Genomic DNA, 25,009 nt, shown 5'->3' on the forward strand with positions numbered 1-25,009 from the left:
GAGGCTCGGACAGCGGCGGCGGCGGCGGCTCCCTGGCACTTTCATGAGCCCGCGGCGGACCCTCCCGCGCCCCCTCTCGCTCTGCGTCTGCCTCAGCCTCTGCCTGGCCGCGGTCGCGGCCCGGGAAGCCGCTCAGTCGGGTGAGTTTGGGGCTCCCTCCCCGCCCCGCCTCTGCCCTCACGCCCGGACCCTGCCAAGTTGAGGTGTGACCCCGACCTCCGCTCCCCTGAGAGCGCCGGCAGCGCCCCTTTCAGCCTCCTACGGGGACACCCCCCCCCCACCTCGTCTCCTGAGCCGAGGAGGGGCGCGGGCGGTGAGGGGCGGATGGAAGGAGGGCAGGGCTGGCTTCGCCCCCGCCGACGGGAGGCGTTTGGCAGCGTGGCTGACACCTTATCCCGTCCCGGGAGCGAACCTGAGCCCGAGGGAGGCTCTCGAGCGACGCGGGCGCCCGAGGGAGGGGCGGCCGGGGCAGAGACGCCGCCCCCAGCTGGGGAGGGCGCGGGGCCCGCGGCGGGGACCATCCCGGAGTCCCCTTCCCCGCGCGGGGCGGCCCCGCCGCCGCGGCCGCTCACATAACGGGCCTGGACGCGTGGGAACGGCCAGCCAGGCCCGCGCCTCCCGCCGCGCGTCCGGGAGGGGAGTGGGGCGCCCGGCGGCTGGGGGGTCAGCGACGGTCGCGCGGAGACTAGGGGTGCACCGAGAGGCGCACCGCAGCCCGCGCCGCGGGGTCAGGCTCCCTCGGGCCCGGTGGGTGTCTAATAGGCCAAAACCGAGCAAAACCCCGAATTTTACAGGTACCAGTTTTGTTTTGTTTTTGAGCGGAAAAAAATGCATCCGAGTCTGGTTTGTTAAGTTTCACCCTGGACTATTTACAAGTATACGATCGAAAGGTGCCATTCCTGCCTTATTTGGTTTATAAGCTCGTTTGATATAAGCTGTCAAGTGGGGGTAATTTTGCAGTCTTAGCAGGATGATTTTTAAAGATAGTTTTCTTTAAATCATGTGGAAAATATCAGTGTGGAATTTTTTTAACATAAGATTACTATAAAAAGTAATTATTTCAAAGTACAAATGTAGAGTTTAAGGTAAATATGAAATTGCACGAACTTCTATATTTGTGATGAGTATCTAGTCCTCTCACTTCTTAATTTTATCTGGAATGGAAGAACAGAAAATATAATTCCTCAGAATTGAGATTTCTTAGGAAATTTTAGTTTGCTTTTGTTTTTGCCACCAATAGAGTAAACTGTCAAAATAAGATATGGCTAACAACTACGACTTTAAATTAGTTGAAAACTGACTCTACTAAGCATAGATTATATTCAACACCCTCTGGTCTATCGCTTCATATTTCCATTTGCAGCGCTGGTGGCAAAAGAGGTTTTTAAAAAATAGTTTTGTCTATGAAATAATCTTCAGGTTTCATGTAATTTATAAAATTGTCAATTCAGATTGATGGGAGATTTTTAAAATATTTAGTATTTATCGATGTTACTTTAAGTAATAATACCAATTTCATGTTTGCTTCTAATTAATATTGTTTTTCAAGAAGACCTACTTTTTAATGGATTTATATTTTAGGAGTTACTTTAATAGCACTTCTTGGGGAACACAACAGGTTCTGTCTTCACATTTTATCAGCAGTCTTCTAAAATATACTGTGCTGAACGATAAAGGGTAGATTGTAACTGCCAGAGATTATCTGCTGTTTTTTCTTTTTGCCCTCCCTCAGTGATGTGTTGACTTACCTAATACTTGTGGTCAAGCAGCCTTGAAGACCCAAATCCATAGTACTATGGCCCCTTGCCAGAAATTTTGAAAACCAAGTTTATATTTGGACCATTTAAAGATTTATTCTTTTAATTTTGGTCCCAACTGACATATTAGTCTAATTTCTGGTGACTTTTATTAGGGCCCTATGTAAATGTCTGGATTTTTTTTATATTATTTTAATATAAGCATCTCTCTGCCATTGCGAATTTTGTCACAGTGCCTAAACTGCCTGTCTGCCAAGGTTGCAAGCATACAACCATGTAGGTTCTGAATCAACACACAGTTTTTTGGCTTTTAAAGGTGCTTGGTCTAATATCGTAACTGAAATGTTAACCCATTTGGTCAGAAATCTTTACCCTTTTGCTAAACTTAAGTAACAAGAATATCCAAAAAATATCTCAACAGTAGTTTTCATAGATTTTTCTAATACAATTTTTCTTTTATAATTAAAAATAAATTTTCAACCATTAGAGCAGCTTTAGGAAATAATGCTTTTTGATTCTGTCATAATCTGGTCACAGTCCCTTTGATTTTTATCTCACCTGTGTTACTATAGTTAGGGATTTGGTTGATAAATTTGGTTTTGATATTTAGCTTTCTTCTCTGTAAAATGATGAAGTTGGACAGAGTCTCCATGTCCCTTCCAAATGTAGGATCCTGTAATATTGTTTTTGTTTATATAATCCTGCAGAGCTACCCACTACATTGGTTCAAACTTCTGATTGTCAACTCTGACTTGCTATACTTGTTTAACTGCTTTACTTGTAGTCAGATCTGATGGGTGCGGATCCAGCTTTGGGGAGACTGGATCTGTCTCAGGAAAGTCTTGATACCTGGCATATCACACAGATGCACACACCTGGACAGAGTTCCATGATATTAAGCTTCTGTTAACTTTTTTCCCCTTATCTAATAGCAGGAAGTGCTGGTTATGTTATAGGGTAAATAATTAAGCCAAGCCCTAAGATGGTTTGATATTCAGTTTTGGATTTGGGTCTGGGCTAGGGATACCACTGGAGAGCACCCAAACCTTTGTGTGGTTGGGTGCTAATTACTTGGGGCATTCCTGACGAAATGCCCTATATTCAGTTATGACCTTTTTCTCATGCCTCAGAGGAGACTGAATTGGACCTACCCATCGGGTTTATTCAGAATTAAATCGGCTTTGGGTAGGAGGGTAATCAGATAGTTATTTAATTTACCAGTTGTTAGCATCTCTGGCTGCTGTACAGTTATCTCAAGGCTTTACCTTGAGTATTCCTATATTTTCTCCTTCCTGGGGATGATGGGTTTTCCCTTTAAAAATGCTCAGCATAATCCTGTATCTCTGTTCACATATTTGTCTGTATAGCATACCAAAGTCATATTTATGACTTTTAAGGAAATACAAATGAAAAGAAAGTATAGGAAAGGTAGATCAGTAATAAATCAACCAGTTGACCTTATGAAGGATTTTGGTTATTGCCGCATTGAAGCTTCTGTTCCAAGTAACACAAATGAACTTGAACTAGTTTTAGGAAAAAGAAAGAAAGACAGGGATTTGATGGAAGCCAAATGCATGCAGACCTTATTAGGGACCAGGGACTGGAAAACCTGGAATTTCCTCTGTCTCTAGTCTTTGCATTTCTTTGCTTCATTGTTCTCTCTTTGCTGACCTTTTTTTCCCCCCTTTTTTCCTGTGTTCACAGTTGTATGTGGCTGCTCAGCAGCTTCTGGGTATTTAGGTGTCCCTCAGTTCCAAGCACAGGGAGAGACCAAATCAGTGAGCCTTGACCCTGAATTCCTGAGAGAAAGAACCTGATAGACATAGCTTCGGTCACATGGTTGATCTAGATTTTCTCTATGGTCTCTTCTAATTCTAAACTTCTGTGTACTATGCAAAGTGTGTAGTACAAAGTGCAAACATTTACATGGTTTGACTTTGCATTTTTCAATTTTATATTATGGGGTTATTAGTTCTTAAAATGTGTGTATAATTTTCTCTTGGTTGCAATGTGCGCATAGAAGAGTGTGTCACCTTCAGTGGATCCTAAGATGTAGAGCTGTTCATTCATACTGCTGCAGGAATGCTGAAGAGCCAGGCTCTGGGGAGTAAATTAAGTGTAGCACCACATTCAGGATTCAACGCATCTCAGGATCCAACTGAGTTGTGAAAATCCTGTTTAATAACAACTGATCCATCCTGCAGATAATCATCTGCATATTTTCAGGAATTAATTGAAGTAAAACATAATTGTTTTTTGTTTTCGTTTTTGCGGTACGCGGGCTTCTTACTGTTGTGGCCTCTCCCGTTGCGGAGCACAGGCTCCGGACGTGCAGGCTCAGGGGCCACGGCTCATGGGCCTACCCGCTCTGTGGCATGTGGGATCTTCCCGGACTTGGGCATGAACCCGTGTCCCCTGCATCAGCAGGCGGACTCTCAACCACTGAGCCACCAGGGAAGCCCAAAACATAGTTTTAGTTCATTAAAACTATGTAAGTGATCATTAGAGACTTTCAAAATAGTAATAGTTTAGGCACCCAGAGTTCATCAGGTTTTTTTTTTTTCCTATTTCTCACACTTCTAGCATTTTCCACCTCTACCTTTCCTTTATCTGCTGCCTGGAATACCTTTCTCTCATAACCTGTTGAAGTCCTTATGGCCTCTGTTGCATGGTATTTTGTGAAGCTTTCTGCATCTCTTAGAATTTCTCATTTCCTTATGCTTCTAAGACATTTTTACCTCTGTTGGAGCACGGTTTTACCATCTTGCATTATAAAGTCCATATGTGTTCATATTCTTCACTGGACTGTAAGTTCTATGAGACCAATGAATCATCTCAAAGAACTCTGGTAGACTGTTAGCATCCATTGTCCCAGGTATAATGCTTTCAACCTTTCAAATGTTCTGAAGCGTTTATGGCGTCCTGCTTGTCACTACCTTTTTCTTTTGACATTGGAGCTCAGTCACACGGCTCTTCTTTGTCAGGGCTCTTGTCTGTTTTCTAGATTTTACAGGCTTTTCCATGAATATGTTAATTTCCTGTGTGAGAATCAACTATATAGAATGATAGGATGTTTTCCTATAAATTGAGATGGCGTGGGGAAGGAGAATATAGCAAACTCATGTGGAAGGAAATCAACTTTTGTTGAGTACCCAGTATTTACCAGATCAGATTGGGCAGGTGTAGAAAATAATTGGAGCATATATGAGGGGAAATAGTGGGAAAATAAAGTATAAAGATGGAAAATTAGGTTTGGCCTAGAACATGGAAGGCTTTTAATGCTGGGCTAGGAAATTTGGACTGGGTTAGTAAGCTATGAGATTGAAGTTTTTTTGGTGCTGGAAATGTCATAATCAGAGTTGAATTATGGGATATATTATCTAATAATTCAGAGGATGAATTGAATTGGGAAAGAAACAATTGGACTAATAAAGAAAAGTTATAAGGGTTTTTGTTAGAGAATGAAGACCTAAACTAGGGTAGTGACAATAGGATTGGAGAAGTATTGCTGAAGCAAATTAGACAGAGAGAAACAGTTAATTTTGGATGTGGGGAAAGAGAGGGATGAATAAAAGGTGATGGTAAGATGTTAAGCCTGGGTGATTAGGAGACGTGAACTCAGAGCAGGTTTATAGGTGGGGGTACAAAGTAAGTTGTGTTTTAGATCTATTGCATTGGAGGCACTGTAAGAATTTGCATGTGGAGATGTGTGGTGGAATTAGAAATGTGAGGCTGTAACTTGGAGAGATTGGAGCTGGAGATAAAACGTGTGTGAGTCAGGGAGGTTAAACATAAAGTGGAGAAGAAGAATTTGTCGACTGGAGTAAGAGGAAGGGCACAGGAAAAGTATCATAAAGAAGATATAGTTTGGGCTTCCCTGGTGGTGCAGTGGTTGAGAATCTGCCTGCTAATGCAGGGGACACGGGTTCGAGCCCTGGTCTGGGAGGATCCCACATGCCATGGAGCAACTAGGCCCGTGAGCCACAACTAATGAACCTGCACATCTGGAGCCTGTGCTCCTCAACAAGAGAGGCCGCGATAGTGAGAGGCCCGCACACCGCGATGAAGAGTGGCCCCCGCTAGCCATAACTAGAGAAAGCCCACACACAGAAACGAAGACCCAACACAGCAAAAAACTAAATTAATAAATTAATAAACTCCTACCCCCAACATCTAAAAAAAAAAGAAGATATAGTTTGGTCTGGCTTTGAAAGATGCCCAGTCAGTACATGGCGTTCTGTCCATGGTCTTTCCTTGTTTAGGGGACACCGCATTTACTCCCTCCACAGTAAGTGTCTGGGAAACACTGAACAAAGGGTGCTGCAGCCAGAATGACCTTCCTAACCTGCAGAATTGTTGCTACTACTTCTTTGTTTAACCCCCTCCAGTGGTTTCTTAAGATAAGGGACTAACTCCTTAAAAGTCTTCATCATCACCAAGCTCCTCTGTGCTCTGGGCCTCCTACAAGTTGTTCAGTTGGCCTTGAACACACGTTCTGCTCAGTCTCCTCCCCGTTCCTCCCTTTACCTTCCCCAAGAATGTGAAGCAGATACGATTCCCACCAGGAGGAGGACTCTTTGGCTTTTTTTTGTCCTTTATGGGCAATTTTTATTGCCATCTTATCCATACAATAATTATTGACCATTTCCTAATCTATAATAAAAGACTTTATAATAAATCACATCCCTCCCCCTTTCTTACAGAATGCTTTGCTTCTCTTATCTCTTCAAGTGTCACCTGCAAGGTTCTTGCACTTGAATTGGCCACCCTGGCCACAGTACCCTGACTCTGATGCTTGGCTGTGGTAGCCTGGAGCAGCACTGTGACCTGGCATTTGTATAATCGGGTTGCCCAGCTGTGTGCTGATTTGGAAACAGCGAGACAATTTCTTGTACCTGACTTTCTGAAGGAAAGTGGAGGGAATTTATTGGGTTGGCCAAAAGGTTCATTCGGTTTTTTTTTTTGGTAAGATGGCTCTAGTAGCACTTAGTTGTCTTCAACTTCATTCAAAACAATTTTGTTAGATTGTATGTGACAGCTGTCATTATCAACGTGCATTTTAAAAAAGACTTATCAAAATTGGTGAATTTTTTGTGTAGCCATTTTAATATTGAAAATGGAAAAAAAGCAACATTTTTGGCATATTATGGTTTATTATTTCAAGAAAGGTAAAAACGCAACTGAAACGCAAAAAAAAGATTTGTGCAGTGTATGGAGAAGGTGCTGTGACTGATGGAACGCATCAAAAGTGGTTTGCAAAGTTTTGTGCTGGAGATTTCTCTCTGGACGATACTCCACGGTCAGGTAGACCAGCTGAAGTCGATAGTGATCAAATCGAAACAATAAGTGAGAACAATCAATGTTATACCATGCAAGAGATAGCTGACATACTCAAAATTTCCAAATCAAGCACTGAAGATCATTTGCACCAGCTTGGTTATGTTAATCACTTTGATGTTTGGGTTCCACATAAGTTAAGTGAAGAAAACCTTCTTTACCGTATTTTCACATGATTCTCCACTTAAACATAATGAAAATGTTCCTTTTTTAAAACAATTTGTGACGGGCGATGAAAAGTGGATACTGTACAATAATGTGGAATGGAAGAGATCATGGGGCAGGCGAAATGAACCATCACCAACCACACCAAAGGCCAGTCTTCATCCAAAGAAGATGATATTGTGTATATGGTGGGATTGGAAGGGAGTCCTCTATTATGAGCTCCTTCCAGAAAACCAAACGATTAATTCCAACAAGTACTGCTCCCAGTTAGACCAACTGAAAGCAGCACTCAACGAAAAGCGGGCAGAATTAGTCAACAGAAAATGCATAATCTTCCATCAGGATAACACAAGACTGCATGTTTCTTTGATGACTAGGCAAAAACTGTTACAGCTCGGCTGGGAAGTTCTGACTCATCCGCCTATTCACCAGACATTGCACCTTTGGATTTCCATTTATTTCGGTCTTTACAAAATTCTCTTAATGGAAAAAATTTCAGTTCCTTGGAATACTGTAAAAGGCACCTGGAACAGTTCTTTGCTCAAAAAGATAAAAAGTTTTAGGAAGATGGAATTACGAAGTTGCCTGAAAAATGGCAGAAAGTAGTGGAACAAAAGGATGAATACATTGTTCAATAAAGTTCTTGGTGAAAATGAAAAGTGAGGCTTTTATTTTTACTTAAAAACCGAAGGCACTTTTTGGTCAACCCAATACTTCATTGAGAGGACTTATTTGCACCGACTGTAAATAAAGGTTTGTAAATTTTGGAAATGACTGCAGGTGAAATAGAGAAACAATTCTGGTAGAGGAAATGTGTTCTCAGGGCCTAGCTTCCTGACCAACGGTCTGTCCTGCTTCTAAGTTTCTAAAAATAGTACATTGTTCCTAATGCGCGTCTAAAGTGATATGTTTATGTTCAATATACAGGATTAAGAGTAATTTCTAACTTTTCAAAAAAGGGGACCCTCCCATGTGCTAGTAGTTGTGCTTTTAGTAGCTGTTGACTGAGAAAATACTAGCAAAAATCCACTGTAAAAATTTGAGGGTTTTTTTTTAATATAAAAGCGTTATCATATGTTTGGAAAGTGCACATAGGTGGAAATTATGACTCACAGAGTCTATAGACAACACTTGATTTCTTGCTTTGTGGATCCTCTCAGGGAGGTTCTGGTCTCAACATTCAGTGACTCCTTGTCGTCTCCCTTTAGAGCGTGGGGGAGACTTTTGTTTGAAAATTTGAGCTGTAGCTGAACTTTTGCAATGACAGGAAAACTTCTCAACATCTTCTTTCAACAGCAATTGCCTGTTTTATGCCAGGCAATGTACTTTATGCTAAGGCCTGGCTATTATGTAGTCTCAGGGATTAGTACGTGAACACTTTTCCAAAATTATATTTTCAGGTATATAAGCATCTTTTTTAGGGCTATCGCGCTATTATAAAGATGAAAATTAGTAGATGATTTGCATGCAAGTACATATCTTCTGCAGTCTCTGTTATGGCCATAGAATAACTATCTTCTATTACTATAAATTACACAGTGAATTTTTATGGTTTGTTGGGTCAGTTATTTTATTTAAAGGCAAAAACGAAAATCCAAACAAAACAAAACCAGCCAGTCCTTCAGCACATATGTTAAGGCAACATTGAAAATAAGTACATGCTGCATGTTAGAGTCCTTAAAAAATATCAGGACAGCCCTTGTATAAATCCTAGAGCCCTGAATTTTACATTATTCTTTCATTTCTCTTGCTTCTATTGTGTTTAGTTGTCAGAGAGAGAATCTGGGCTTGGTTGCTGTTGGGAGAGATCTATAGTGACTATTGTAGGTGGATACTTCTTTTATCTTAGATTACTAGTGTGAAGTAAGGAAAGGTAGGGCCATGTCTCCCAGTACACAGTACAAGAGAATAGATAGGACAATGGGTGAGGGGCCACAAGTGGTCTTGGAGCTCTGGGCTGACAGTTGTTAAGCGTGAAAAAGAAACAGTGCATGCATTGTTGTCCTTGTTCCTGATTTCTTATGTGTGAATATGCCTTCTAGTCAGATCACCCTAAGGGGCTGGGAAGAGGATGGGTTGAAGGCAGAAGGTGTTTACCTATGTGCAGAATCAGTTGAAAAATTGCAGACTCATTAGCATATTTGCATTCTTGTGTATATGTTCATGTCACAGGGGAGTCAGCATAGTCACTGGATAGCGACTTGGAAGACGGGGTTTCCTAGTCCTGCTCTTGCCTGAGGCATTTTAACTCTCTGTGCCTCAGTTCTCACATCTGCAAATTGAACGAATTCAGGTGGGCAATACCTGATGTTGCTTTTGCATTCTATAATTCTGTAGAATGATTCTATAATTCTATAGAATGATTCTATAATCTCTGGGTTGTCTAAAAGTCTTCAAGTACCTTTCATAATTTTTAATGGAAGTGACATGATTAATAAATTATGCAAAATTGTGTTCTCTTGTTATGTTTGGTTCAAGCTGTCTATTTTGTGGAACTAAATACAAAGATTATTCTGAGACTAAGATCCTATATTTGAACCTTATAGCCTAGTGTAATTTGATCCATAAGCAAAGTTACATAACCCTTTTAAAGATTTAGTATTGATTTAGAGGATAGGTTACAGTGTATTAGAAGCATCATATTAGCTATCCCATCTAAAGTAATGGCATTAAGCAGGAGAAATTATGTTGGTTGTTCTAAATGTACAGCTAAGAATAGCTTGGTGATATATCTCAGGTGGGAAAAGTCCTCTTTTATCAGGGTACGCTGCCAGTGGAATTTGCCTTTGACCATCCTAGAAATATATTTAACTCTTAAAACTAGTTAATTTGGTCTTATCATTAAAGAAGAAAATCTCTTCCCTTGAGCTTTAAAGAAAAAAAACCTTTACTAATTTGAGAGGTTAAAAAATTTTTCTCTTGCCTTTAAAATGTATTAGTAAGTTTTTCCCTTTTTATTATAAAATAGTTCACCCACACAAAAAGAATACATAATGCCTATACAAGGTATAAAGAATAATTCCCAAAAGTCTGGGTACCCCCACTCAGCTTCAGGAATGGAATGTTGAAGCTGTGACCTTCACCAGTCCTATCTTCCCTTTACTTAGAAGTACTCACAGTCATGCATTTTGTGATTATCACTTAACACAAATGATAACTGATAAGCTCTTGCTTTCTTTATAGGTTTACCATCGATGTAGCCCTACATATTTTATTGTTTAGTTTTGCATGTTTTGGAACGCTACATAAATGGTATTATCTGCTGTGTAACTTCCATAACTTGCTTTTTTCCCCCATGACATTATATTTGTATTATCCATATTGGTGTATATAACTCAATTTTTTTAGAGATTAGCATTTCTTTTATTATCTATATGTTTTTCTACTTTTTATTTATTTCTGCTCCTTGCACATTTATCTATTAGGGTTCTTGTATTTTCCAGTGGATCAAATCTTTGTATTTTCTCCCATTGGTTTTATGCTTCATTATCCATATATCAAATAATAATAATAATGATAATAAATAGCAAATACAAACAAATGTTACTATTTGCCAGGCACTAGTTTAAGTATTTACTGTTTACATATATTAACTCATTTAATGCTCGTGGCAGCTTTATCAAGGATGTACAATATTATTATGATAGTTCATATATTAAGATTAGTGCCTGAGACACTGAGGCATTCCATCATTTGACTCCAGGCAGTCTGGCTCCAGAGTCCGTGCTCTTGATCATTACACTATTCTGACTCACTCCTTATATAGTCATTTCTTTTGATTACGTTTTTTCCCATTTAACTTTTTAAGGTGTTAAAATGTTTCTGTGACATTTGAAAAAGAATGACCGTAGTGTGATGTTCAGATTGGTTCTCCTGTACAATACCAGTTGCTTAAAGTCATGCCAGTTTAATTTGTGTCATGGTTAGACCATGACTTTTTTTATACAGGTGTGTTTTTTTCCCCCCATTTTCTGGGATATATTATTGCTTTTTTTTTTTTCTTTTTTCTAATTAGAAGAAAAAAAGTATGCCTTCTTCATTATCCTTCTAAAATCTTTCAGTTTTTTACTTTTGGTGTGTGGTTTGGAATTGATTCCATTGATTCCCTGTGCTAATTTGGGCCAGTTTCTTCATATTTAGACAATGATATCCTCTTTTAAAAAATACGTGAGTGGGGGGCTTCCCTGGTGGTGCAGTGGTTGAGAGTCCGCCTGCCGATGCAGGGGACACAGGTTCGTGCCCCGGTCTGGGAAGATCCCACATGCCGCGGAGCAGCTGGGCCCGTGAGCCATGGCCGTTGAGCCTGCACGTCCGGAGCCTGTGCTCCGCAACGGGAGAGGCCACAACTGTGAGAGGCCCGTGTACCGCAAAAAAAAAAAAAAAAAAAAAACCATAAAAAAATACGTGAGTGACCTTATATGAATAACTCAATCTTCCTGAGCCTTGGATTTCCCAACTAAGCTGTTTTGTTAAATATGATTATTTTAGTAATCAGACATATGTGACTGCTAATCAGAACTTGCTGTGTGTGTGATATAACCAAGTGGGAAATAACCAAGAGAGATCATGTAGGAAAATAATTAAAGGGAAGTTCTTGATAGTGATTAGAAATTGCTGATTTTCCCCAACCCCTTAAATTACAGAGCAAAAAACTTTGGCATAGAGAGAGAAAATCCCTTTGTGTCCTTACTTTCTTGGTATAGCTGTAATTTTTTCCTCAATTGATTAATTTCCTAATTAATTAATTTTTCTCTTACATTCAGTTACATCACAATTTTTTAAGGTTTTCCTAAACTCTTGGATAATCTCCTAATATCCCTCATTTAAGTATGCTCAAATTTCTCTCATCTTAAAAAACAAACAAAAAGCCTACTCAGCCTGTCATCCTCTGTGACAAAGCTGTTTTACAATTTGTTCACATCCTTGCTGTCACTATTTTTCTGTCATCCATCCAAAAATATGTACTGAGTTAGATATATGATCTTAGGCAAATTAATTAAGTCATCTGTGCCTCAGTTTCTTCACTTGCAGAATGGGGATAGTAGTGTTCCTACCACATGGACTGTTGTAATCGTTAGATGAGACAGCATATGTGAGTCACTTAGCACAGAGTCTTCCACAGAGTTAATTCACAGTAAACGTTAGCTAGCAACTTCACCATCACCATCCTAGTCTGATCACTATCATTGTCATTCTGGAACAACACTCTCCTTGACCTCTGCCTTCTTTGGCCACTGCTCCTTCTTCATCTTCTTTACTAGTTCTTTCTCTTCTAGCTCACCTCCAAATGTGGAGGTTCCTCAGGGCTCTGACATTTTCTTTTCTCATTTTACACATTTTCTTAGGCAATCTTATTTCTCCATGGCTTCAGTTCCATTTGATAAATTAACTCCCCCCAAATTTACCGACAACCTAGTTCTGTACCTAAGCTACAGTTCTGTATATCCACTTTCTTCTATAGCATCTCCATTTGGTTGCTTGTGTGTACCTTCAACATGTTCAAAACTTATTATTATTATTTTTTTTTTTTGCCCAAGCTTAAGTCTCCCACCTTGTTCCCTAGCTTAGTAAATGGTATTGCTAAGTGCCCAGTTCCTTGAGCCAGAACTGGAGTCCTCTTAATTTTTCTTCCCTATCTCATGCCCTGTATGAATCGTTTGCCTAGATTTCTACAGTAGCTTCCCAGTTAGTCTCACTACCTCTGTTCTGATGCCACCCCCATCCATTTTCCACCTTTTAGTCATGGCAGTCTTTTAAATTCAAAGATCTGATCATGTTACTCTCCTTCGATTACTTCTCTTTCTTTTTAGGATGAAGTTCCAAATTCTTATAATAGCTTCAAGATTTGCTTCTGCCTACCTCGTCAGCCTCGTCATCTCCCCCATCTGTTTCTCACTTACACCTTCCAGCCACCCTGCTCTTCTTTCATAACCTTCTGTGGGTTACACACACTCTTATCTCAGGGCTACTGCTCATCTTTTTCTTTGTCTGGTACACTTCTTTCCTCATTCTTAATCTGAGCAACACAGTCTTATCCTTTATTCTTAGTTTAAATATTACTACCTGCAGGAAGGCTTTCTTATGCCTCCCAAACTAGACTACTTCCCTCTGTTATATAGGACCTTTATTCCCTTTCTGCTTCTCCGTGATCCTTATTGTACTAGCTAATAATATCATTCTTACAAATATGTAAGCTTCATGGCGGCAGGGACCATGGCATCTTATTTCTCACTTTGTTCCCGGCATCTGTTTGTTAAGTAGAGTAAGAGATGAATGCAGCGTGGGCTTGCCCAGTTTCGGGAGTGAGAGGCTTCGAGCTGAGTTTGGTGTGTTTTTCTTAATCTTTCAAGGTAATAAAATGGGAGAAGAGAAAAGTTTAGGTTTACCATAGTTTAACTTTCAGACTTCAGGGGCCTCAGGTAGAGAGGAGGGAAGCAGCATCAGAACTGGAGGTGGCTCTAGCAAGAAGTACTGCCTTAGGGTTGAAGTTTCTTTTCTCTAATTAGGGTGACATCAGAAATTCCAGGCAGTGCCCCAAGTATTTCCCAGTTTTGACTGTCTTTTTCAAAAGTCAGCCTTGACAGTGCTTCCCAAATCCTTGGTACGCTAGGCTTGAGCATCGCCACAGTACCCCTGCTTAGTGTGGCTTTCAGTGTCAGAAGTGCTTGCTGCAGTGACCTATGGGATCTAGACATACCCTGTGCCGGTTATCAAGCTCTCCATACCTTTGACCTACCTGTTCTCTGGACTAGGCTCCTCCTATTTAGAATCCTGGATTCTCTTTCACTAACTTGCAGGAACAATGTTTGCACATGGATGAGTTGGGAGTTGGCCTTTTCTTCAGTACATCCTCTGTACTTTATCTTGAACAAGTTTATCCTATTTTAGTTCCCAAGGCTGATATATATAGATTTCCTCTATTTTTATATTCTATTTACCATTTCAGTGGGAACTGGTAGGAATCTGATTTAGGGAGAACATGCGTGAGTTCTCTCTTAAAAGATATTTATTCGTGTTGCCACTTTTGTCTTTGTGTGTGTGTGTGCACTTGCACGTGCACATGTATGTGTGCATGTATGCAGTCTCTCTTTTTCTTTCTCCTTCTTTTCTTTTTGATCCCACTATGCCATTTATTTGTTTTGTAACTATATGAGAGTCATTTTTCAGTAGGTGCATTTAAATCATTTATATTTTGTGTTATCAGGGACATATATATTTTTAAATTTATTTTAAAATTTTTGGCCATTGGGTCTTTGTTGCTGCACACGGGCTTTCTCAAGTTGTGGCAAGTGGGGGCTGCTCTTCATTGCAGTGCAAGGGCTTCTCATTGCAGTGGCTTCTCTTGTTGCAGAGCATGGGCTCTAGGCGCATGGGCTTCAGTAGTTGTGGCACGAGGGCTCAGTAGTTGTGGCGCACGGGCTTAGTTGCTCCACATCATGTGGGATCGTCCCAGAACAGGGATTGAACCCATGTCCCCAGCATGGGCAGGCGGATTCTTAACCACTGCGCCACCAGGGAAGTCCCGATCATGGACATATTTGATGACACTCTTTGTCCTGCTGTTTTATCCCTTTTTTATGATCTTTTCCCCTTGGTTTTCAATCTTTGGCATATGGTTTCCATGTTTTATTTACTTTTATCTTTCATAGGGATTGAAACAGTGACATCATATTTTAGGTTCCACGGCCTTGAACAAGTGTTTAAAAATATCATTAAGCCTGAACTAATCTAGTCATCAAATTAAAAAAAGTAAGATTCAACAGTGTTTTGCCCTTCTCTGCAGGAAGAATTTTGGATTCTTTTATTTTATTTTTTTCCCACTCTGCTTTTGTTAACTAAAGTGGGACCTGTAGATCTACATGATTGTTGCTGAATTGTTATTTTTATATTATATGTTCACTCTTTTAAGGATTGTTTTTATCTTTTTCATTTTCATTTAATTATGTAATAACATCTACTGCATTCAGCGATTATGACCATACCTTTGATACCTTAACTTCATCATTCTTAAGGATATTTTGATTCATGTGCCATTTGGCTGGAGTCTATCCAAGAGTTGATGTCTTTCTTGAGCTCTCCCGTTACCTGAGGGAAATACAGAATGTTGTATAATGTGTTACCTTTCCCTTGCAAAAAAACATTTAATTGAATCCAAAAAAGCATAATTAGGAGGCTAGAAAATGCTTATAGAATAATCTGAATGCAAATAGTACTGTAATTATAGAATATAAAATGTTGCTAGCATTCCCTATGAAAGAAGTACCTGGGAACAATGGAAGTTACCGACACTCAGATGACAAATCAAAGGCATTGGTGGTTCAATGGTAGAATTCTTGCCTCCCAGATGACAAATCAATATCAGTTACAAGGTTACTACTGGGAATTCGGTACCTCTAATGTTCTAGATAATTCTCAGGGTCATGATGCAAAATTAGTTATAAGTCCTAGAATAGTTTTATCTTTGAGTAAGAGTGAATGATATTGGCAGTTTTTTTTTTTTTTTTTGCGGTACGCAGGCCTCTCACTGTTGTGGCCTCTCCCGTTGTGGAGCACAGGCTCCGGACATGCAGGCTCAGCGGCCATGGCTCACGGGCCCAGCTGCTCTGGGGCATGTGGGATCTTCCCGGACCGGGGCACGAACCCGTGTACCCTGCATCAGCAGGCGGACTGTCAACCACTGTGCCACCAGGGAAGCCCGATATTGGCAGTTTTAATTGAATTACAACAGTATTTTTATAACTGCTATTGGTATGTTCAAATTAGAGTTGACCAAAGTTTACTTTGTCAGGTTCCTGTTTTATTAGTACATTTGCCTCATGCATGCATAAAGTTGTATCACTCTATATAATTGACTGAAACAGTTGATTGCAAAACTTGAAATTGTTCCTTTTTGCTAAAGATAATGATTTTTTGACAATCACTAAAACATAATTACTGAAATAGAAAATTTAATCTTAAATTAATCTTACCTGAGTTGTCTGTTATACAATCACCTCATTCCTACCCTGCCCAAAATGGAACTAATTAAACCCTCCAACCCAGACACACACACATGCACACTCATGCAAACATGCACACATGCATACACACACTCTCTCTCATTCTCTATCTGTATCTCTACATGGTATCTCAGACCTCCCCTGCTTTTGCTTCTCAGTAAGGGAAGTAAAATTCGCTGTACAGCCTGCTAGTTATCTCACTTAATCCTTCCAAAACTTAGTGAAATAAGTGTTATGGTCTACATTATGCAGGTTAGGAATCAGAGACAAGAAACTAATTTGCTCAGGATTTATCAGCTGGTTAAGTGATAGAGTCAGAAGTTAAACCCAGTTCTGACTCTTTCCTGTATACTGCACTTCCTGGGTATAGGATAGGACTCTAGTCCTGGGCAAACTAGGACATTATGAACAGAGATGGGGGAAAACAGAGGAAGTGACGTTTGAGTTCAGTTCTATGAAAGCATTTATTGAGGCTTTATTTTACAGAAGTAAATACCTCTGGCTGCTCTCAAGGAGTTTTTAGGAGAGGCATATCTATCTATCTATCTGTCTGTCTGTCTGTCTGTCTATCTATCTATCTATCTATATCTAAAATTCTAACGTGCAGTAATAGATAAATAATAGAGGTACTGAAGTAGGAAGTAGTATAGAGGTAGAATTGATTCATTTTCTAATGGAAGGGTTGGGGAGAAGGGTGAGAAGAATAGCTGTGAAAAAAAGTTTCCCAGAGGAGATGATATCTAAACTGGGTCTTGAAGGTTAAAAATGAAGATTTCATTCTTTATGTGGTATGAAAAATATGGGTGATACGGTAAGGGTGGAAAAGGTGTGTGGGAAACAATAAATAGTTGCCTGTTATCAGAAGAGAATCTTCATTCATTCATTCAACAAACACATATTGAATACTTATTGGAGGTTAGGCACTGGTGAGGTACTAGAGATAAAGTAAAGGACAAGAGAGTTAATGGATTGTACCATTGTGTACCAGGGAGTGTTGGGGACTGAAGTTAAGATAGGAAAAGAAATGAATCTGATAGGTTCTTTCCGCATAGGTGTTAATGAGCCATGGAAGTACATGAAGCAATGTTCTGACATGGTCAGAGCGAGTATACATCATTTCTGTAGCAGTATGGAGACGGGCTGTGAGGAGAGTCAGGGTAGAGGCAGGAAGACCAGTAAGAGGCCATTACTATATTCTAGATGAGAGATGAAAAGAAAAGGATGTATTTGAGCAATATCTTGGAAATAAGATTGACAGCGCTTGGTGTTAATTAAGTATGCAAGATTAAAATAGAAAATAATTGAGGATGACTCCCAGATTCGGGGTTTAGTGGTTGTGTAGACTGGAAGTACTTTCTAACAGGGTCAGGAATACAGAAAGAATAATAAATTGGTGAAGAAAGAAAACAAATTGAGTTTTGGATGTGATAAATAGTTTGAGGTGCACATGAAATACCTAAATTCTTTTTAAAACATGATTTAATCATCTAAAATTAATGAAGAAAACCATTGAGGACAAAGTAGAAACAACATTATGCAAAGTACTTTATTTCTTTCACTTTATGATCTCATTCAGGGCTTCTCCTTTCTCCCAAGTTCAGCATGGTGTTAAAAGATAGTTGATAGAGGCCATTAAGATTTACTTTTCAGTGGAATAGAAGGACTACATTTTCATAAAACTTCTCCTTTATCTGCTTTATCAGATACAAGCTACGAGGCATACCATCATGAGAAAATTCTTACTTTCTGCAATAGAAAGTAAACTTGGAGGGGAAGGATGCTAAAATTCTGATACAAAAGCAGAATATTTATTTGCAGTTTCCGGTGCTAAAGCTTTCTATTCCTGGAATGGTGGCAGAGTTCTAACTTAAAATATTTGAAGCACGATTTACAGATACCTATTTTTAGGGCTTATATTCAACTCATTAAAAACAGTTTTTTAGTGATAGATATAGATAACTGTAGTTTATAGTCGCAGGCATAGGACAGGATTTGTTCCACCTGCATTAGCAAGTTTTTCTTTAGTTGAAATGGTCCACTGAGGCACTGCATCTTTTTTAGCATGTCTAAGCTTTTTTTTTTTTTTTTTTTTTTTTGCACATGGTTCTTGATACAAGGGAACTTAAGGTGAAAAGCAACAGCCTCCAACTCTTTCCCTTCTTATCTCCACTTCACTCCTGTGAAAATCATTCTTCTGGTAGTATTTCTTGATTCATCAATTTCAGATAATATCCAGTTATGAAAAATAAGGATTTATCTGCTCTTTCTTCTCCATTTTGTCTACCATTGTTTATTGTTTTGTTGATTTTTTATATTCCCTTATTGTTCACTTTTGTAACATTAAATAATATACTTGCTCATGAACTTTTGATAGGCTACATGACAAGCTGTTGTGACAAAAAGTTCCAAGTAGAGTGACTGACATAAGTAGAAGTTTATTTTTCTCCCCCATGATAGCTTAAGGTAGGTAATAGCCTAAGGTTGAGTTAGTGAGTAAGTAGCTTTGCTTCATGACCTGTTAAGTCTGCCTTTCTCAAGTAGCTTCCATCCCAGTGTCCAAGTGCGCTGTTGCAGTTTTTGCCATTTCCCAAGGGGAAGAGGAAGTCTAAAGCAAGTAACTTTATCTTTAAAGGAGGTGACGTGAAAGATCACACATCATTCCACTGGCTAGAACATAGTATCATATTCACAATTAGCTGCAAAGGAGGCAGAGAAATGTAGCTCTATGTTCAGCTAAAATTTCAGAGCGTTCTATTACTAATATGGAGAAGGAAGAATGGATTCTAAGGGTCCAGTTAGCATTTTGCAGTCTAGTTAATACCTCCTAATTCTCTACTTTATAAGATGGGGGTCCTGATACTCTCACCCTTTATTCTGCCTTTCTTTCCAGTCATTCTTTACATTTTGTTAGCTATGTACATTTTCTTTTTGTTTTATTTATTTTTTTATTGGCTGCATTGGGTCTTCATTGCTGCACGGGCTTTCTCTAGTTGCAGTGAGTGAGGACTACTCTTCGTTGCGGTGCATGGGCTTCTCATTGCGGTGGCTTCTCTTGTTGCGGAGCATAGGCTCTAGAGCGCGGCTTCAGTAGTTGTGACGCACGGGCTTAGTTGCTCCGCGGCATGTGGGTTCTTCCTGGACCAGGGCCCAAACCCGTGTCCCCTGCATTGGCAGGTGGATTCTTAACCACTGAGCCACCAGGGGAGTACTTTTTTTTAAAATGTGAAGTTACTAATGTTTACTTTCTGTCCTGCAACCACAGCCAAATCTTTGTCTATAGGTTGTCTCTAAAATCTTATTGTTTTATATATTGTTTACTTACAGGTCAAAAAATGAACCATTACAGTTCCTTTTCCTTAGGGCCAGGGTCATGATCCCTGAGCCACTGGGAAGGACAAACTTTTTTTTTTTTTTAGCATCATGGCAACGAATATTTTTTTTCTTACATTTATAGATTGATTAAAATCAGGGCACTCTATTTCTAAGGTCTGCATCTGGGCACTGACTTATTAGATCAGTAAGAAGTTACAGCTGATCTGGTTAGTGCCCAGGGAGCTTTCAGTCACTTCAGGAAATGAAATCTTCATAATCAATCATTTTATCGTCACCAGGATCTACTCAATCAGTTTTGCAGCTGAGTGAAACATTAATTCTTGAAGAGTTGGGACTAATTTGTTAGCTACAGATGATCCAAAATGAAGTAACTCTCTCCTAACCTTTATGTCTGGATATGAGAGGAGAGCCGTATCTTGTGACCATGGTAAGAATCTCTTTGGGATACTTAGGAATAGAAGGGATGACTAATGAGAGAAAGACCCTGGGCTCTTCAAAGTGGTCTCATTGTTTTTAACATTGGACTTCTCAACCTTCCAGACCCTGTTGTTTTCCTAAACAAGGACAGCAATCTGGGGCATAAGAGTCCCTGCCATTGAGGAATTTTTTTTTTTTTTTCGGTACGCGGGCCTCTCACTGTTGTGGCCTCTCCCGTTGCGGAGCACAGGCTCCGGACGCACAGGCTCAGCGGCCATGGCTCACGGGCCCAGCCGCTCCACGGCATGTGGGATCTTCCCGGACCGGGGCACGAACCCGTGTCCCCTGCATCGGCAGGCGGACTCTCAACCACTGCGCCACCAGGGAAGCCCATTGAGGAATTTTTTAATGTACTACAAGAGATTAAAATAGACTTCAGTTCAAATTCTGGCTCCAGTACTGGCCGTATGACCTCACGCAAGTTATTCTCTGAACCTTAGTTTCTGCTGGAACACATAATCCCCAAATTCCAGCGGCTTAAACCACTGAAGTTTTATTTCTTGCTTGTATTGCATGTTCATTGTCTGTCAGATGGGAACTCTGCTCCATGTCTCCTATTCCAGGATCATGGTTAATGGAGCAGTCATCATCTAATTATAGAACATTGCTGATCACTGTTGGAGAGAGAAAGAGAGTTCTGGAGAGTCTCACGCCAACAATTAAGTGATCTGTCTTAGAAGTGGCACACAGTATCACTGTTCACAACTTATTGCCCAGAACTAGTGACACAGTCTCAAGAACCACAGGGGGCCAGAAAGTGCATTTCTACCATGTGCCTGGAAAATGGAGAGCCAGAAATGTGGGGCAAATAGCACTAATGACTACCACGTATAGCAGTTCCTACTTCAGGGTTGACATGAGGACTAAATGATATTAGATACACATATACACGATCACCTTGTGCAGGTACTCAAAAATGATTATTAGTAATAATATCATAATAATAAGATGCACACATGCAAGATATTTGAATAACAATATAAGGTGGGACTAAAGACTCTTATAAGCTGTATAAGACTATACCATGCAAGTGCAAGTTGATGTTATTATTATCCAATAGATTTTAGAAGATAGAGCATTAGAGCTAGATCTGTATAGTTATCTATCAAGAAATGATGGTTGAAGTTGTTAGAATAGGTGAGATCTGTAAGAAAGAGATTAAATAGTGAGAAATACAGAGGGTACTAAAGAGATATCTCTGGAGTTTAGTCACAGTTTGGAAATCAGAAGGAAATATCCCAAGAGATAGAGAAGCAATTTCCAGAAAGGGAGGAAGAAAACAATACTGTGTAGAATAGAAAAGACAAGTGAAGAATGTTTTCAGTAAGAAAAATCAACCATATAAAATGTCACTAAAAGGCATTGAGCTTCAGTTCTGTGAGTTCCACGGGGAACAAATTATCAACAGGGAATGTTACTTAAGGAAGGAATCATAGTATTAATTTAGAGGTATGTGTGTGCCAGGTGCTCCTCTAGCAGCAATCTTGCAAGGAAACTATTACAAACTCCAGACATACAGATGAGACTTTCAAAGCCCAGAGTAAACCTTGTCAAATGAAACCTAACTAGTCAGTGAGAAGGTTTAAATTTGAACTCAAGTACTAGAAAAGCAAAACTGTATTGTGTAAACACAACAAAATGAAACAGTTAAAAAGACTGAAAAATTCTGAAGGCATTTTTTAATAGTAATCAAAAGTGATTTGTTTGTGTGGGTTTTGCTTTCCTGTTGGCACCTTTTAAATATTAAGAAAAACTTTTTAGATGAAACACATGTAATGTAGACACTGAAACTACATTGTCTGTGTAATCAATGGACTGTGAAATCAATATATATTTTAAAAGAAAAAGATTTGTGTTCTATATTGGTGATAGAAGTTTTAAAACATTAATGTGAGAATGAATAAATCCCTGAATTTGACTAGATGCTATACAAAACAGGAATCCTGAAAAAAGATAGCATTTAGTAGAGTTATAATTAGCATCAGAAGATGGACTTAATGTCCATAATTCTATTATATTTAAATAAATTTATTTATTTGTTTATTTTTGGCTGCGTTGGGTCTTTGTTGCTGCGTGCAGACTTTCTCTAGTTGCGATGAGCAGGGTCTACTCTTCATTGTGGTGCGCAGGCTCTCACTGCGGTGGCTTCTCTTATTGCTGTGCGCGGCCTCTAGGCGTGCCGGCTTCAGTAATTGTGGCTCGCAGGCTTCGGTAGCTGTGGCTCGCAGGCTCTAGAGTGCAGGCTCAGTAGTTGTGGTGCACGGGCTTAGCTGCTTTGCGTCATGTGGGATCTTCCTGGACTGGGGTTTGAACCCGTGTCCCCTGCATTGGCAGGCAGATTCTCAACCACTGAACCACCAGGGAAGCCCCATAATTCTATTTTAATTATACCATTGGTGTACCTTCTTAATGGACACAGTGTAACCCTTGCATTGTCAATATTAGGTACAATTCTTTATGTCCTTTTCTTACTTTTTATGTGAACTGAATAATAAAGAAAACACAGATGCCACAACATGTAATTAAAAAGGAGTTTTAGCCTAATGTTTTCTCCAAATGGCTGTATGACCTTCGATAGGTCTCTTTATCTCAGTTTTGCTATTGACAAAACAAGTGGTTTGGATCAGTTCATCATTTCTCCCACTTTTTTTCCATTGAGATACACATGATGGATGATATTTCATGAGCAACATCCTCACGTAGTCATACACAGATGATGATCATAGACTGAGGAACAGATGGTCCAAGCTGTGCATTCCTGGTGCTACTTCTACCTCCACCATTTTCTCTTTAATTTTTGGCTGCGTTGGGTCTTCGTTGCTGTACGTGGGCTTTCTCCCACTCAAGAAGACATTTCAGAAGGAAATGTGACATTATTAAAGAGATAACTCTAATTTCATCCTAGTTGTTTCATTAAAAACTTTATCCTCAAACTTCAGCATCTAAAGACAATTTTAAACAAATTACTTGTGAAACACCTTTCAACTAATTATTTTACCTTTGTTGGGTGGTCACTTCATGTTCAAAAATCTATGTATTAGGTGTTAATCAAGATTTTTTTCTGGTTCTAAACTTATTTAATGATACAACTTCTATTATTCTCAATCATTTCCAAAAGTTCCTTGATTATTCTACTAGCAGTATATGAATTAATAGTACCATGTACATGATATGGGTTCAATAAATGTGAGAATTTATCAACAAATTAATTTTCCTTTTCTGGAGATAGCACTAATTCACAATTTGTTTTCTTATCCCCTAGAAGGACATATACTTTTGTGAATTTCAAGGAGTGGTGCTGAGAAAATTGGGTTGTAGCACTCTGTTACTTTCAGAAATCTGCCATAACTATTCTCCTCACTTTGATAAAATAGCTCAAAATTTTGCATTTGCATTTGTCCACAGACTACATGGAGTAGGAAATGTACTAATTAGCTCTAGAAGTAGTAAGAGGTCTAAATACTACTGGTATTATTTTCTAACCATTTGTTTTTTGCTAGACAACATGGGGTAAGTTATAAATGTATTCCTCTGTCCGCCGGTCACTTACTTAACAAGTGCTTATGAAACATTTACTGTGCTTTTTATGGACCAACCGGAGGGCCAGACCAGCAATTCTCAAAGCGTGGACTAAGGACCCCTGGCATCTGAGAGCTTTGCAAGGGATTCACAAAGGCAAAACTATTTTCAGACTAATGCTACGACCCCATTTTCCTTTTTCACTGTGTTGACATTTGCGTTGATGTTGCAAAAGCCAAAGCAGGTGAAACTGCTGTTGTCTTAGTGTGAAGCTAGGCAGGGGCAGCAAACCTTTTTAGCAGTCATTCCATTCTTCACTAACATCCAAACAGGAGAAAAGGCCATTTTTACTTAAGAATGTCCTTGATGAAGTAGTAAGATTCATATTAATTTTATTAACTCTAGATCTTAAGTGCATATCTTTTTATTATTCTGTGTGAAGAAACAAGAATACACTTTTTTTTTTTTTTTGTCATACGCGGGCCTCTCACTGTTGTGGCCTCTCCCATTGCGGAGCACAGGCTCCGGACGCGCAGGCTCAGAGGCCATGGCTCACGGGCCCAGCCGCTCCGCGGCATGTGGGATCTTCCCGGACTGGGTCATGAACCTGCGTCCCCTGCCTCGGCACGCGGACTCTCAACCACTGCACCACCAGGGAAGCCCAAGAAATACACTTTTATAAAGAGCTTCCGCATCGCAAAGTACAGCAGCCGTCTCCAGGAAAAGCACTGGTGTGCTTGTTTGAAACACCATTTCACTTGACAGAATGACCAACAGACAAACGATGGTTATTTAAACTTGGGTATCTGGCAAGTATTTTCTCAAAAATGAATGAAGTGATTCTGTCACTTTATGGAAAACAACTGACTGTATTGTTGGCAATGATAAAATTCGAGCTTTCAAGTTAAAAAATAAAATTTTGGAAAGCTTGTATCTGCCACTGTGAACTTGACAGCTTCTCAACATTTAAAGATTTATCTGATGAAATCAGTGGTGATATTAATGAATATTTTTGATATTGATAATGTAAGGTGTCTGCATGTGAAAGATCTGCATAATCCATTGAACCAATGTTTTCCAAATGAACAGTGCCTGATGTTACAAAATCATACAAAGTTAAAAGATCCAGTCAAAATGTAAGGTAGACCAATGAAATTTAATGTAATAGTATGAAAAGTTCATTGATAATATGTAGTTTCAGATTATCATTGTTGAATTTTGGTGTAATATCAAAGAAGAATGTCTACAGTTATCTGAAAAAGCTATTAAAATATTCCTCCCTTTTCCAACTACTTATCTGAGTGAGGTGAGATTTCATTCATAAATATACTTCAACCAAAACAACATATCACAACAGAGTGAATGCAGAAGCAAAGATGAGAATCCAGCTGTTTTCTGTTAAGCCAGATATTAAAGAGACTT

General features: G+C 39.5%; 1 protein-coding gene across 1 annotated transcript in view; it reads left to right on the forward strand.

The window, feature by feature from the left end:
* The window catches only part of MSRB3 (methionine sulfoxide reductase B3), a 157,514-nt gene that overhangs the window by 452 nt on the left and 132,053 nt on the right, over positions 1 to 25,009 (forward strand). Inside the window, 2 exon segments of the mRNA XM_082636925.1 lie at positions 2 to 55; positions 58 to 140. Coding sequence (XP_082493051.1) covers positions 2 to 55; positions 58 to 140 — 137 coding nt within the window.

This window comes from Mesoplodon mirus (genome assembly GCF_964341445.2).
Source record: "Mesoplodon mirus genome assembly, chromosome: 11".
Lineage (NCBI taxonomy): Eukaryota > Metazoa > Chordata > Mammalia > Artiodactyla > Ziphiidae > Mesoplodon > Mesoplodon mirus.